Source organism: Telmatherina bonti (assembly GCF_933228915.1).
Source record: "Telmatherina bonti genome assembly, chromosome: 11".
Lineage (NCBI taxonomy): Eukaryota > Metazoa > Chordata > Actinopteri > Atheriniformes > Telmatherinidae > Telmatherina > Telmatherina bonti.
Genome location: NC_136629.1, coordinates 3,208,589 through 3,225,566, shown reverse-complemented (window position 1 = coordinate 3,225,566; position 16,978 = coordinate 3,208,589). Strand labels below are relative to the sequence as shown.

General features: G+C 43.0%; 1 protein-coding gene across 1 annotated transcript in view; it reads left to right on the top strand.

Moving 5' to 3' along the window:
* Positions 1-16,978, top strand: part of tk2 (thymidine kinase 2) — a 43,311-nt gene that overhangs the window by 12,100 nt on the left and 14,233 nt on the right. The window contains exons 8-9 of the mRNA XM_079248552.1: positions 13,819-13,898; positions 13,972-14,049. Coding sequence (XP_079104678.1) covers positions 13,819-13,898; positions 13,972-14,049 — 158 coding nt within the window. The remainder of the gene's footprint in view (positions 1-13,818; positions 13,899-13,971; positions 14,050-16,978) is intronic.

Here is a 16,978-nt window from a genome sequence, read left to right as displayed (position 1 = left end):
ACCTGACTGTGCCATCCCCTGCCTGTGATTGGCCCCTTCCTTGGCTGGCTGGCTGGAGCTTCCCTATTTAAACCAGCTTCTGATGAACATTCAGGGCAGCTGTTCTGGTGTGGAACAGCTTGCCACTTTAGAAATCTTGAGATTGTTTGGTTTTGTTGTTGTTGCTGCTGCTGCATCCTGCAGAACTTAAATTATGCAAAAATTTAAAAATATTCTGTACAGAAACAAAACATCTTTCTAATGCACAGATATCTCAGCACTAATTGTTGTGTATCCCTTTGTAGTGTTTTAGTGTACTTCACAGGGAACAGGGGTTTGACAGTTATAGGTACAGTGCACAGATGCACTTTTTACCATGGTAATTTTTACTGTTTTGTGATTAGATGTTGAACTTTTGTATATTTTTGCATTGCTTTGTGTTTAATCCATGTTTGCGTGTCTTGTTAGTCCAGGGACTCCAGATGGAAGTTAGTTCTGAGAGCTATAATCTGGGACGAGGCATATTTCTTTGTGATTAATGCCGATGTACATTGTCCCTGTCAAATAAACTAAGTAAATAAAATTAAATGGAGACTTGACTCCAATTTACTTAATGGTATATGGGAGAAGAAATCGAGAAAGAAATTGAGGAGTATGTAGATATCAATAATACCGGGGAGGTGTGTCCATTGGTTCCATGGTACACTTGTAAGGCTGTAATGAGAGGGAAATTAATAGCTAGATCTTCATATTTTTAAAAAAAAAAGTGAAACAAGAAAAATTAAAGACTTTTTAGGCTGATTTAAAAAAAAAAAAAAAAAAAGATCGAAAGAGGACATAAAAATACTTTGGAAAATAAAAAATGTAATGAGATTAAAAGGATAAGAGCAGATATAAATATTATTTTATCACAAGAAATTCAGAGTAAATGCATCTTTACCAAACAGAGATGTTATGAGGCTGGAAGTAAATCTGCAAAGATACTAGCAAAAAGGCTAAGAAAAGCAACAAGCAACAAGGAATGTTTCTAAAAAATGAGATTCTCAAACAAAAATGATTATGTACAGACAGAAGAAATTCAAAAAGGTTTTGAATTTTATTATATACAACTGTATCTCCAAGTAAATCATCATGAGTCTCAGATAGACAATTTTCTAGGTAAGCTGAACTTACCACTAAAAACAGGAGAACAGAGTGCTGTTCTAGTGTGAAAGATAACAGAAGAAGAAATAAACTCTTCAATCCCTAAACTCCAGAACAATAAAAGTCCCGGAGTCGATGGATGCTTCTTTGAATGGTACAAAATCTACAGAAAAACACGGATTCCATCATTGCATATGACTTTCAATTGGATACTAAATGGAGTAGAGATTCCCTATTCACGGAAAGAGGCAGTTACCTGTGTGATTGCAAAAGAAGGAAAAGACTAAAAACTGCTCAAATTATTGACAAATAAGTATACTCAATATAGATTCTTCACTTTACACAGCAATTTTAGCAAGACGGATTGAAAAAATATTACCAGATATAAGTTTGGACTGAATGGTCTTTATCAACAGGCACATGACACTATCCGACGCACTTTACACATATTGCAGTGGATATCAAATAAAAAACTAAAAGCATTGATTATGGGGTTTGTTTCAGAAAAAGTGTTTGACTCTGTTATATGGGGAAGTTTAATTTCCATTAAACTTGTGTTGGATTAATACAGGCTTTATATACTAATCCCATGCCTAGGATTAAAGTCAATGGAAGTTTGTCCAAAGCAATTGCACTAGAAAAAGGCTGCCGACAGAGTTGTTTGGTTAACCTGCTACTCTTCGCCGTCTTCCTGGAACCCTTGAGCCAGTGGGTCAAACAACATGATATTAATAAGGGTATTGTGACTGTGGGAGGAGAGCAAAAAATCTCTTTGTTTGCAGACGATATCCTTATGTCGAAGATCCCAACACTCCTTGCCTACACTTATGACTATCTTTGCAAAACTTGAGAAGCTGTCAGGGTAAAAAATTAGTATACAAAAAATTCAGATGATTACTTTTTATTACAAACCAAACCAGGATATTGCACATTGTTAAGATTGTTGGATGACGTAGGAACACAAACGATTAAACCAGATGAGTATGATTTGAGATGAAAAGGTGCGCATGCGTCAGTTCCGTGGGTTAACTTCACTCTGGAGAGGACTTATTTCACCGAATTGTTGTCAGGAGTACATGGCCCGTTGGTATGTAATAATTGCCAGTACAGTAAGAAAAGGGGAAAATGTTTACATATAAATATTTGTGTATGTTATGTTGTTATCCCACTGTGTTAGCTCCAGATGGTAAAGTTTATTAGTCGGACATCAGTTTTATTTTGGGGACGGCTAATACCAGGGTGCTGCTACTTCCTGTTAGCACTGTTAGTTGCAGTGAGAAACGGGTACCTTTAAGCAGTTGACAGTGGCCGGTGATGTTTGTTTCTTGTAAATTATTGCAGTGTTACGCATGTTATTATCCGATTGGGGTTTTTTTTGTGCATTGCGAGTAAAACGTGCGGTACACGAGTGCATTGTTTACATGGGAGAGGTAGAGTGCTGCTTTGCGCATGCCCAGTAGGCGCAAAGAATTCTGGGAAATGTCACTGATATTGGTGTTAAGTTTTATGCCAGCTCTTTCATTTCCTTGTTGCAAACTATATTTAGGAAAATATATTGTGCTTATGTATGTTATTTATGTGTGTTTCAGGTTTATGACCTGTGGTCAATCAATAAAAATGCAAGTAAAAGACAAACATGAGTTATAACATTGTGTGCTTCCTGGCAGTAAAAAACTGGCAAGTAAAAAACTGTAGAGAAGACAGAGTCTACTGTGGCTTCGTCCACAGTAAAAGCTTATTATCTGCTGATTAACGCCAGAAAAGACAGAAATGGCAGCAACAGAGGAGGAGCTAGAGAAGATTAAGCAGAAGCGGTCAGCAGCCCAGACTGCATTTTACCAAAAGAGCCAAATACCTTATTTCCAGAGTCAATGCTTTAAGTGAAGCTGAACTGAAGAATGAGTGGAGAAATTTTAAATGGGAATATTCCAAAGTCAGAGATACTGGGTTTGATTGTACCACAGCCCTGAGAGAAGCAGCTGATGATGAATCTGAAAAAAAGCCGGATAAGAAAACGGTGGAATGCGACTTTAAGTTTGATGAAGCCCAACAGATCATGCAAGAGAGTTTCTGGATCAGGTTTGCTGAAGGGGAAATTACCACCATTGCTAACGAGGCTGAGTTAGCTATCGAGCAAGCTGAGGCAGCGGACCATCAACAGATGACAAGAAGGCAGTGTGAACTAACAAACAGAACCCTGGAACGGGAGGTTCGTGAGCTCGAAAAAGGATTAAACGAGTGGTTGGAGTTGATTCCTAGAGCCAAAGTGACAGAGTCCAAAGACCTTATCAGAAAACTGGGGAAACTGCTTGACAATCTGTGGGATAAATGGACCTGGCAAGGCAGTTCTTATAGCTTGGAAGGGTCTGATGATGAAGACAAGCTGGGAAAAGATAAAAGAGCAGAAGAGATAACAACCAGAAAACAGAGCTGAACTAGACCAGGGCAGTGGGCATCGTGAGACCAGCGAGCTAGAAGCTGTCCCTGATAATCAACCAGAACCCAACCAAACTAACCCCATCCCATTTCCCATGGCCTACAACTTTAAGCCCCAGATCAGTCTAGAGCGAGCACGCCTTCCCATGTTTTCTGGGAACATGAGAGCTTACTATCGCTGGAAAGCAGAGTGGGAGGATCTCCAACAGCTAGGAAACCCATATGGTTTGGAGAATGTGGAAAAAATTCCATCTCCTAAGTAGCCTAGATGAAAGGGTCAAGAAGGACCTTGTGCTGTCTAGTTGTGGATCTGTCAGTGACGTGTTTAGGCTTCTGGACAACAAATATGGGAACAAACCAAAAATAGTGCTGCAGATCTCAAAAGAATTACAAGAACTCCCTCCCGTCAAGCGAAACCATCCCAGAAAGACAATTGAACTGATTCAGTCCGTGGAAAGGGCTCTGCATGACCTCCAAGCCCTAGGGGAAGAGGATGCTGTAAAAAATCGAGTGGTGGTACAGTCGATTGAAATTAAACTCCCCGAGGCTCTAAAGGAAAAGTGGTTAACACACAGAAGCGACCCTGAAAGTGGGTTTTCACCACGCAACCACTTTGACTGTCTATTGCAGTTCCTGAAAAGGCAGGAGGACATTCTCGAGGAGTTGGATCAATCTGGGGACAACTAATGACAAAAAGGAAAAGAAATCTTTCACCAGGACCACCTTAGGAAACACTCACTCAGGCTCTCAACCAAGCTTATGCATCGCATGTGGCGACGATGAGCATGCAGGCAAACTGTTTGCCTGCAAGGTTTTCAGAAAGCTTAATTTAGCAAGCAAAAAAGCTCAGTTAAAGAGAGCAGGAGCGTGTTTCAAGTGCTTACTTTTTCACGTTGAAGGCGGAGACTGCACCCAGAAGTATCTGTGTTCAAAGGATGACTGTCAAAAACAAGGGTTCACAGATCACAACTACTTGCTCTGCCCAAAACCACAGATCAAAAGGAATGGAAAAAAATACGGAAAGCAGAGTAATGCAACTGTTGAAAGAAGGGGCCTTGGACTTACTGACAAACAAGAGGAGCTTCTTGCCAAACTGTCTCCAGAGCTAAAGGCAGAGTTTAAAGAAGCCTTCTCAAACAAGATCAAGGAATGCCTCACCTATGTTCATGCTGACAAGCATAGTAGCCTGCCTCATTGGGATGCAGCTTATCCTTGGAGGGGAGACCCTGCAACACTACCAGACAACAGACGAGCGGTGGAAGCAACTTTTCGGAACACAGAAAGACGTCTTGAAAAAGAGCTTTGAGTGGAAGGCTGCATACAAAGGGCAGATCCATGAAATGCTCTTAAGAGGAGCTGCTGTTAAATTAACAGAAGAGGAAATTGACAGCTGGAAGGGACCAAAGTGGTACATTAGTCATCTTGTCTCCCCAAATCCTCATTCTACCACCACCCCTGTGAGAATTGTGTGGAACAGCAGCCAAGAGTACATGGGAGTAAGTTTAAATGACTTGCTGTACAAGGGCCCAGACGTCTTAAATCAAATAAGAGGAGTTCTTCTTAGCTTCAGATCTGGGTTGCATGCTGCCCTAGGCGATATAAAAAAGATGTATAACTGTCTGGTTAAAGGACAGAGAAGTTCATCTCCATCGATTCCTCTGGAGAGATCACCCTGAGGATGAAATTGAGGTCTTTGCTGTTGTCAGGGTCAACATCGGTGACAAACCCGCGGGATCTATCGCTCAAGTTGCCATGAGAGAGACAGCCAACTTGCCTCAGTTTGAGGCCTTGGTCGAGGAGTGTCGGGTTTTGGTCGAAGACAGTTATGTGGACGACATCCTGACGTCTCTCAATGACCTTGAAACCCTGGAAAAGATCACTAAAGGGGTAGAAAAGATCTTAGAAGCTGGAGGGTTTTCCCTTAAGCCATGGGTCTGGTCAGGTCAAAGTGGGAGGTCTGATGCCACAGCTGAAGGTAGTCCCAGTCTGCCACCTGGGCCTGTTCTCAAAACTCTTGTGTTACCCAACCAAATGCGGGATGAGGAAAGCAAGGCGCTGGGAGTTGGATATGAACCAGAAACTGACAAACTTCATGTGTTGACGTCTATAAATTTCTCAAGAAAAAGAGGAAAAATGAGGACGGGACTTAATTTGCATAAAGATCAAGTCAGAGACAATACTCCAGACCCATTGACTCGTCGGGTACAGCTAAGCGTGATCGCTGGACTCTATGACCCTATTGGTCTTGCCACACCTGCAAAGCAAAAAGGAGGGATGCTGGTAAGAGAGGCTTACCAAGAAGCAAATATAAGCAATCCAAACAAAGACACCAGGGATGCCCCACTCTCTTCAAAACTCCGGGAGTCTTCAATAAGGCTGTTCAAAGAATATGTGAGACTCGGCCAAATTGGTTTCCAAAGAAGTCTCACACTAGCAGGAGCTCTCGGCTCACCATTGGGAGTCACATTCTCGGATGGGAGCGAAACATCCTATGGCACTGTCCTATATCTCCGGTGGAAGACTCAAATTGGGATTGTTGTGAGGTTGGTTGAATCAAAAGCCAAGCATACCCCATTTGACCAGAAAGGAGATGTAATCAAGGCGGAGCTCTGCGGTGCTGTCTTTGCCATCCGTCTGAAAAAATATTTTGAGAAGCACTGTCGCATTAAAGTTGCACGCTGGATCCATTTTGTGGATAGTCAAACAATCTTGGGAGCAATCCACAAAGACAGTTATGGCTACCAGACCTTTTTTGCCAACCGTATCGGAGAGCTCCAGAAGACTGGGCCAGTGGAAGACTGGAGGTGGGTTGAGAGCGCCCTGAATATCGCAGACATCATTACAAGAGGAGCAACCCCTGAAGAACTTAGTGAAGAGTCAGAGTGGCAACAAGGCCCAGAGTTCCTGAGGTTACCTGAATCTCAGTGGCCTACAAAGAGGACTAATGAGATAGTGACTCACGTTGCAAATGACATCAAGAGACTGCAAAGGAAGGCATTTTCAGCTGTAATCACTCGGTCTCAGACAAAAAACTTATCATGCCCCAGAAAAACTGATGATGGTGCAAATGTAGAAGAGTCAGTGTTGCAACCAGCACTAAAAGATCAAAGTTTGACTCTAGGAGGAACAACACCAATGAAAAAACTCTGGAGTGGAGCTCTAGTGCACCTTGCAACTGCAACTTTATTTATATAGCACTTTTAACACAACCACAGTCGACCAAAGTGCTGTACAGAATAAAACAGAGATAATGATCATAATACAAATACAGAGTGCAAAAACATATAAAATTTCTAAAACTGGTAGAATCATGATAAAAACAGTCAGATTAATAATGTCAACATCTAAAAGCCAGTGAAAACAGGTGGGTTTTAAGACGTGATTTAAAAACGGGTACAAAAGAGGCCTGTCGGATGTGCAAAGGCAGCTTGTTCCATAGTTTTGGAGCTGCAACTGAAAAGGCTCTGTCCCCTCTGAGTTTACGGTGGGATTTTGGTACACTCAGGAGGTGCTGGTCAGCCGACCTGAGTGACCGCGTCGGAGAGTAAGGGCACAACAACTCAGAGAGGTAGAGGGGGGCAACATCATTCAAACATTTAAAAACAAATAAAAAGTTTAAAATGGATCCTAAAATGCACGGACAGCCAGTGAAGAGATGATAAAACAGGGGTGATGTGCTCATAGAGTGCCAGTTAAAAGACGTGCAGCAGCATTTTGTACAAGCTGCAGGCAAGTAAGTGCGGACTGGCTTACACCAAAGTAAAGTGCATTGCAGTAATCCAGTCGTGTGGTGACAAAGGCGTGGATCACTGTTTCAAGGTGCTGTCGTGATAAAAAGTGCTTTACTTTGGCTAGCTGCCTTAGGTGGTAGAAACTGGACTTGACCACAGAGCGAATCTGACTGTCCAACTTAAAGTCACTGTCCATTTTAAAACCAAGGTTCCTGATTTCAGTTTTTGAATATTTAGTTAGTGTTTCTAGGTCCACAGTCGCAACTCCATTACTGGGACCAACAACCAAAACCTCAGTCTTTGAATTATTGAAATGGAGGAAGTTTAACGCCATCCAATCTTTAATGTCACGCAGGCATTTTTGTAGTGTACTGACAGAGAAATTGTCTTTCTTTTTAAGCGGGACATAAATTTGAAAATCATCTGCATAACAATGAAAAGCAATGCCATGTTTCTACCTTGTTGGTCCCAAAAGATTCAGCAGCTTGGTGAAACTGTGTGGGACAGTTGCTTGGGTGCGAAGAGCCGCTGAATCCTGGCTAAATGTTAAACACCATGCTCCAAAGTCATTAAAGTGGGAGGCAAGAGGCCCTAAACTCTCTGTAGAAGAACGATCAGCAGCCTTCCAAGACCTAGCCATTGCTGCCCAGGATGGAGTGAACTTTCAAGACACAACACTGGACCGCCTAGTGGTGTTCAAAGACGCCAATACAGGCCTCTTACTTTGTGGTGGTAGAATTCAATCTTGGACTAGGGATGGAGCAGCTGTGCCGTTGGTCCCTTTCCAGTCGTGGCTGGGAACTTTACTTGCCAAGGAAGCTCACAAAGCAAACCATGAAGGTGTTGCTGCAACACTTCTACGTACTAGAAAGAGGGCATGGGTGGTTCAAGGTCGGAGAATAGTTAAGAAGGTGGTCAATGAATGCACCACTTGGAAGATGCGGAAGTCTCGGCTGTGCCTGCAAGTGATGAGTAACCTTCCTCATGAGCGTACCAGTAGAGCAAACCCATTCAAGTATACCACTAGACCTCTTTGGCCCCTTTGAAGTCATGGACGCTGTCAAGAAAAGAACCAAAAAGAAGGTCTGGGGAGTTGTGTATTGTTGCATGGGTTCAAGGGCTGTTCATGCTGACCTTGTCGACAACCAGTCTTCTGAGAGTTTTCTTCAGGCCTATTCCCGATTTACTTCTCTAAGAGGACATCCTAAAAAGTTATGGTCAGATAGAGGTACTAACTTCTTGGGTGCCAGGCCTGCTCTCAGAGAACTATACAGGCACCTGAATTGTGTGCAAAAAAACATCAGTTGAGGACATGGCAGCACGGAATGGTACAGTGGCAGTGGGACTTCCACCCTGCAGATGCACCTCACAGAAACGGAGCAGCAGAGGCAGCTGTAAAGCTCATTAAAAGAGCGCTTAATAATCTAAGCAGCTCTACTGGTTGCTATACTTGGGTGGAGTTTCAGACCCTTCTCTACGCAGCAGCTAATCTAACCAACGAGCGACCCATTGATGCCAGAGCACAGGAGCAAGAGGACACTGTGGAGTATTTGACTCCCAATTCCCTTATCCTGGGACGTACCGGACAGGGAGGAGACTTGCATGGGATCGATGTGGAAACTCACTCTTGGCGCAGATTGAGGGCTGTCCAGACTGGAGTTGACAAGTTCTGGACAAAGTGGAGTGAGCTTGCAGGACCCAACTTGTTCATTCGCCAAAGTGGCACAGAACAGAAAGAAACCTCAGGGTTGGAGACATGGTATGGATCGCCGACCAGAACGCCCTGAGAGGGCAGTTCCGGCTTGGCTGGGTTATTAAAACGTATCCAGATGAGAAAGGAGTTGTTCGAGACGCAGACATAAAGACCTGCATGGGACTACCTGCCCCTTCTGTATCCAAAGCCAGAGTGAAGGACTTAAAACTGCCCTCAACTATCGTCCTCCACAGAGATGTTCGGAGGTCAGTGGTGTTGATTCCAGTAGAGGACCAACATGGGCATCCAAGGACTGGGTAACTAGCATACTTAAGGTGGCCTCCTTGGATTGTCCATCAGTCGGCCAAGTGGGAGGTGTTAAGATTGTTGGATGACGTAGGAACACAAACGATTAAACCAGACGAGTATGATTGAGATGAAAAGGTGCGCATGCGTCAGTTCCGTGGGTTAACTTCACTCTGGAGAGGACTTATTTCACCGAATTGTTGTCAGGAGTACATGGCCCGTTGGTATGTAATAATTGCCAGTACAGTAAGAAAAGGGGAAAATGTTTACATATAAATATTTGTGTATGTTATGTTGTTATCCCACTGTGTTAGCTCCAGATGGTAAAGTTTATTAGTCGGACATCAGTTTTATTTTGGGGACGGCTAATACCAGGGTGCTGCTACTTCCTGTTAGCACTGTTGGTTGCAGTGAGAAACGGGTACCTTTAAGCAGTTGACAGTGGCCGGTGATGTTTACAGTGTGGTAAACAGTGTTTTGTTTCTTGTAAATTATTGCAGTGTTACGCATGTTATTATCCGATTGGTTTTTTTTGTGCATTGCGAGTAAAACGTGCGGTACACGAGTGCATTGTTTACATGGGAGAGGTAGAGTGCTGCTTTGCGCATGCCCAGTAGGCGCAAAGAATTCTGGGAAATGTCACTGATATTGGTGTTAAGTTTTATGCCAGCTCTTTCATTTCCTTGTTGCAAACTATATTTAGGAAAATATATTGTGCTTATGTATGTTATTTATGTGTGTTTCAGGTTTATGACCTGTGGTCAATCAATAAAAATGCAAGTAAAAGACAAACACAAGTTATAACATTGTGTGCTTCCTGGCATGCCTTTTTGGAAGGCTTAAAAAAACCAACGTCCGAACACATAAATATGAAATTAATTGCAGGCAGAAATCAATTAAGTATTTAGGTATTAACCTGACACAAGATTTGAAACAGTTAAAATCATCCAATTACAATCAGTTAAAAACAAAAACTAAAGCAGATCTGGATAGATGGAGCTTAATACCATTTTTAAATTTAATCAAGTTTTATCAAGAGTACCGTATTTTTTGGGCCACACGGCACAGTATCAATTACTATTTTTGTCTTCAGGTCATATGTAAGGTGCACCGCCTTATTGGGCACATGCTTAAACAAAAGTAAAAACAAAGTAGCAAAAGCAAAAGAGTGAGTTTGGTTGAACTTTATTCAAAACAGTACCGGTACATATTTTAAAATACACACATTTGTTTTTTTATCAGTCTGTTGTAATAAATCTCTCAAAGTCCTCATTTTCTGTTTTGGAATTAAACAGCTGGGCAATTTCACCATCAAGCAGAGCGGGTTCTCTCTCTTCATTGTCAGATCAGTGTTGTTGCTGTGACAAATATCAATGGAGATATGTTAGTCCAGGCATCCACAATCCATTCACATATGGAGGCGTAACTCACCCGATGCTGTCTCCCATTCTTTGTGTGTTTGCCATCTCGCATCCATCGCTCCCATGATGCTTGCAACTTCGCTTTAAATGCCCTTTTTACACCAATGTCCAGTGGTTGTACTTCTTTAGTTAGTCCTCCTGGGATGATGACAAGCTCAGAATTTATTTGCTTTACTTGATTTTTCACCGTAGCGGTAATATGGGCACGCAAGGAGTCGCGGATCAACAGAGACGGTGATGCATGAAAAAGCATCCGGTCTCTTTCCATACACCTCTCAGCCACTCTTTCTTTTTGTTATTGCACTACACACCTATGACGGTGGAAAATGGTCTTACCTGCAATGAAGCAGAGTGCTTACTAAAATTGCACAACATTTTTACAGATTTTGGAACTCAGCAAACATAATGTGCTCCAGGTTGAAAGGCACACAGCCGATTTTTTTTTTTTTTTTTTTTTTTAAATGAGCGGCTTTTAAGTGCACCTTATGGCCTGAAAAATACGGTAGACATATTAAAATAAATATTCTCCCCCGGCCGCTGTACATTTTTGTTACCATCTTAACATAATTATCATTAAATAAGAAGGAAGCCTGACGAGACGATCTTGTTCAACTTGCAAGGAGGCTCATCTCAGAAGCCTGAGCTTCAAAAATCCTCCAAGCCATTTATTGAAAGATACCGTGTGACATTCATACAAGTTAATACAATTCAGTGTGTGTGTGTGTGTGTGTGTGTTTGCTTGGTTCAAAAGTCCAATGCGTATGTCCTGATAGGACAATGCGTATGTGTGCTGCTCTTAAAGATACCATTCTGATTGGAACTGAATGTTCATCAAATTTGGTCAGACCACTCTGACCTTGCACGTCACTGGAATGTCCTGCTTATCCAAACAGCACACAGAGGAAAACTTTTAACTGGTACATGACGATTAATGAAGAACATCAATGTAAGATTACTAAAAGATGATCATAATATGAACTGAAAATGTTATAACAACAGAAATTCCCAACAATTTTCCAAAATCTTCCACCTGAGGAGAAAGAAACAGAACTTCAAGAATGGAATAAAATGATTTCCAGATATGTTTGGCAGGGTTTAAGGCCAAGAACCAAATTTAGAATGCTACAGCTGTCAAAGGTAAAGGGAGGACTAGCCTTACCTTGCCTAAGGAGCTATTACTACACCACACAGCTGAAATTTTTGTTGAATTTATGCAACCCTGATTACTCTGCAAAATGGAAAGACAGAGGAGCAATTATCAGAAATCATTCAAGTACAGGCATATGTGACAGTAAATTAAGTAAAGGAATGAGCAAATCCATGGCTGGAAGTATTCATTCATTTTCTGAACCGCTTAATCCAATTCAGGGTCGCAGGGAAGCTGGAGCCTATCCCAGCTGGCTTTGGGTGACAGGCAGGGCCACACAGAGAGACGAACAACCACTCACACTCATTCCTAGGGGCAATTCAGAGTAACCAATTAACCTAACATGCATGTCTTTGGATGGTGGGAGGAAGCCGGAGTACCCAGAGAGAACATGCAGACATGCTGGAAGTACCGCTTACGATTTGGATAGATATTGTGACTAAATATAATTTGATTGACAAATGCAGATGATTGAGATGGATTGCATACAATACAGATTTCAAAACTAACAAATTAGATAATACTTTTAAATTATGGAAGAGTGGCCCGAAGATGTATTGGGAACTTGTTAAAAATAATGTACTGATGAGTTTTCAGGAACTTAAGGATCTGTACTCTTTAAATAATCAAGATTTCCTTAGGTATCTCCAATTGCGGCATTATGTGGAACAAGAAATAAAAAAAACAAAATTTAGATGTTTCACAATCAACAATACTTAAAATAATGACCGAAGCATGTAAATCTCAACTGGACCGAAAGATTGTCTCCAAATTATAAAGAGCTTTGGAGGATTTAAAGGCTGAGCTCGCGGATTATATAAAACAGAAATGGGAGATGGAAGGAAATATCGCGATTACTGGTGAAGACTAGGAAGAAATAAAAAAATTAATTTGGAAAAACATAGGCCCATGTTTTGGAGGGAGCATGGATGGTAAAATATGGCAATATTTCTGTCTCTCAACTGATCACCACCTGGTGGTGAGTTGGCTCAGATGGTGGGGGAGGAAGCCGGTCAGATCTGAAAGACCCAAACGTGTTGTGAGGGTCTGCTGGGAACGTCTGGCTGAGTCCCCCATCAGAGCGAGCTTCAACTCCCACCTTCAGCAGAGCTTCAACCATGTCCCGAGTGAGGCGGGGGACATTGAGTCCGAATGGGCTGTGTTCCGTGCCTCTATTGCTGAGGCGGCCAGCCGGAGCTGTGGCTGTAAGGTCGTTGGTGCCTGTCGTGGCGGTAATCAGCATAGAGCCACTGCTCCTCCCCATTGAGAGGGACCAGTTGAGGTGGCAGTTGAGGTCAGGATTCCTAATGGACCTCCTTGGTGAGGAGTTCCGGGCACGTCCCTCTGGGGAAGACCCAGGACATGCTGGCCTGGGAATACCTTGGGATAATGAGTTTGTTTGGTAGCGACCTTACTTGGCTGTGCTTGGAGATCCCCCATATGTGTTCTCTTTTGCTTCAACTGTCTGAATATCTGCGTTTTTCTTTTAGAGGTGTGTTTTTCTGTCACATCTTTATCCTTCCACCTTAGGTGAAGTGTAGAGATACTTTTTTTTTTTTTTTTTATCACCCACCCATCCTTCCTCATGTCATCTTTTCCTCATTCTGCATAAAAAGGTGGCTGCTGCCTAAGTCTGCCTGATCCTGCTCATGTCACATGTATATGTCTTAATTCTTGGACGGGTTATACTGGAATAATTTTGTTGTGCCGGATTGCTGTCTCAATGACAAATAAAGCTGATTCTGATTCTAAGCAAAAGCAAATTTGCTCAGCATAACATAGCAGCCATACCATCACTCTGCTGCTTTAATGCTGGACAGGACAAGTCTGGCGTCAGTGGGAACAGAACACCAGGGTCTGAATGTTTGAGGCAACAGAGAAGCCAGTAAAAGCAGGAGCACATGTGGACAGTTAAATGGCAGGATGAAGAAGTGAACGAAACGTTGCTCTCTGGTGTTTCAGTTTACCTGCAGACATCCCCTCAGACCTGCCATGAACGGTTAAAGCAGCGATGCAGGGAGGAGGAGAAAGTCATCCCTCTGGTGAGGATGCAGTATTCTGGACACATGAATTCATTTCATTAAGCAGAAAGTCATTGATGTGTGTGTTGATCAGGAATATCTGGAGTCCATCCATCAGCTGCATGAGGACTGGCTCATTGATGGCTCCTTTCCTCTTCCTGCTCCTGTACTGGTGAGTCCTGCTTAAGCATCACATATTACATCATCTTACCTCAGATTAAAACCGGTTTCTAGTTTTTCACTATTATGAAATGAAATTAAATGAAAAATACTTTATTAATCCCAAAGGGAAATCAATATTGTAGTATATAATAATAATAACTAGAGGAGGTCTTGTTCCGGAGGCTGATGGCTGCTGGCAGGAATGATCTTCTGTATCTTTCAGTCTTACATCGGACCTGAGGAAGCCTCTCACTGAACACACTTTGTTGTTTCATCACTGTGTTGTGGAGAGGGTGTGAAGAATCCTCCATCATCTTCATCAGCTTGTGCAGCATTCTTCTTTGGACAATCAGCTCCAGCGGCTCCAGAGTTACTCCAAGCACAGAAGCAGCTTTCTGGATCAGTTTGTTGATTCTCTTCAAGTCTCTGGTTCTGATGCTACTACCCCAGCAGATGCTGCAAAGCTGACTGCACTCTCCACAACAGACTTCTAGAAGATATGCAACATCTTGGTGCAGACGTTAAACCATCTCAGCTTCCTTAAGAAGTACAGTCTGCTCTGACCTTTCTTGTAGATGTAGTCAGTGTTGCATTTCCAGTCCAGTTTGTTGTCCAGCTGAACTCCAAGATACTTGTATTCCTCCACCACCTCCACCTCCTCTCCCAGGATGGAAACAGTGCTTTGTTTATTCTTCTTCCTCCTGAAGTCAACAATCATCTCTTTTGTTTTGCTGCTATTTAATATGAGATGATTGTCACCGCACCATTTAACAAACTGACTGACCAGTTCTCTGTACTCTGCTTCTTGTCCATCCCTGATACACCCCACAACTGCAGAGTCATCAGAGTATTTCTGCAGATGACAGGACTCAGAGTTGTACTGGAAGTCTGAGGTGTACAGCGTGAAGAGGAATGGCCAGAGTACAGTTCCTTGTGGTGCACCAGTGCTGCTGACCTCCATCTCAGACACACAACCTTTCAGTCTCACAAACTGGGGTCTGTTTGTGAGGTAGTCATAGATCCAGGTGGTTGTGGAGGTATCCACCTGGAATTTATGGAGCTTCTCACATAACAAAGCAGGCTGAATGGTATTAAAAGCACTGAGAAATGAAAGAACATGACCCTCAGAGTCCTGCCTGAATGGTCCAGATGAGAGTGTGCTCTCTGGAGCAGGTATATGACGGCATCTTCAACCCCAAGTCCATTACGATATGCAGACTGGAATGGGTCCTGAAAGGTGTTTACTTGCTTGTTGAGGTGAGCCAGTAAGAGTCTCTCCAGGACTTTCATGATGTGAGATGTCAGGGCAACTGGTCTGTAGTCACTTGGTTCAGCTGGTTGTGTTTTTTTAGGCACTGGAACAAGGCAGGAGGTTTTCCACAGCACTGGGACTCTATTTTGTCTCAGACTGGTGTTGAAAAGGTGCTGGAGAATCGGACATAGTTGTTTTGAGCAGGTCTTGAGAACTCTGGGACTGACACCATCTGGACCTGCAGCCTTGTTCTGGTTCAGTTTCTCAAGTTGCTTCTTAACCTGATTGCAGGAGACAAACAAGGTGGAGGTCTCAGGATGTCCTGATGTGGAGGGAGATGAAGCTGTGTTCTGGTCCATGACTGAGCTGCAGGGTGACAGATTGGAGGCGTGACAGGAAAGCAGTGGGCTTATGGAGGGTGTGTGGTCTGTTGGGCTGGAGGTAGGGGGTGAACTGAACCTGTTGAAGAATATGTTCAGCTCATTAGCTCTGTCCAGACCTCCATCAGGCTGGTCCCCCTTTAACTTGAAGCCGGTGATCTTCTTCATTCCAGACCACACATCCCTCAGGTTATTCTGCTGGAGCTGACTTTCTAACTTCTTCCTGTAGTCCTCCTTGCACTTCTTAGTTTGTGTTTTAAGTTGTTTTTGTGTTGCCCTCAATAACTCCCTGTCTCCATCCCTGAAGGCTTTCTTTTTGATGTTCAGCAGCTTTTTCAGGTCACTGGTGATCCAGGGTTTGTTATTGGGGAAGCACCTCACTGTTCTTGTTGGGACGATGCTGTCCACACAGAAGTTTATGTAATCTGTCACACACTCAGTCATGGCGTTGATGTCGTCTCCATGAGGTTCACAGAGGACGTTCCAGTCTGTAGCCTCAAAGCCTCCTCTAAGAGCATCTTCAGCTTCAGCAGACCAGATTTTGATAGTCTTTGTGATGACTGGTTGCTGCTGAACGATGGGCTTGTAGGTGGAGGTGAGAAGAACCAGATTATGGTCAGATCTTCCTAAAGGAGGCAGGGCAGAACAACTGGATCCATTATTCATATTTGCATAAAATAAGTCCAACATCTTATTTTCTCTGGTGGAGCAGCTGACAAACTGCTGGAATGTTGGTAGAGTTGCAGAGAGGGAGACGTTGTTGAAGTCTCCGGAGATCGCCATGAATGAGTTTGGATGCTGTGTTTGTAGCCGAGCAACGACGGAGCTGATGACGTCACAGGCTGTGTCTGGTGCGGTACCAGGTATTATATAAACCGCTACCAGAATAACACAGGTAAACTCTCTGGGTAAATAATATGGACGGAAGCTCACAGCTAACAGTTCCATGTCCCTTGTGCATATCTTCTCCTTGACAGTAACATGTCCAGGATGACACCAACGCTGGTTAACCAGCACTGCAATTCCACCACCCTTTAGCTTCCCGCTGTGTTGTCTACTGCGGTCTGCACGGACCGTTTTAAAGCCCGGTACAGACACATTACAGTCAGGGATATGTTCATGCAGCCATGTCTCAGTGAAGCACATAATACTGCACTCTCTGTATTCTTTCTGAGACCTTGTTAGCATCTCGAGCTCATCCGTTTTGTTAGCTAGCAATCTCACATTACCCATGATAACAGTCGGGAGAAATTGTTTAAATCTCCATCGCTTTTTCCTCTGTCTCACTCCTGCTCTGCATCCTCTTC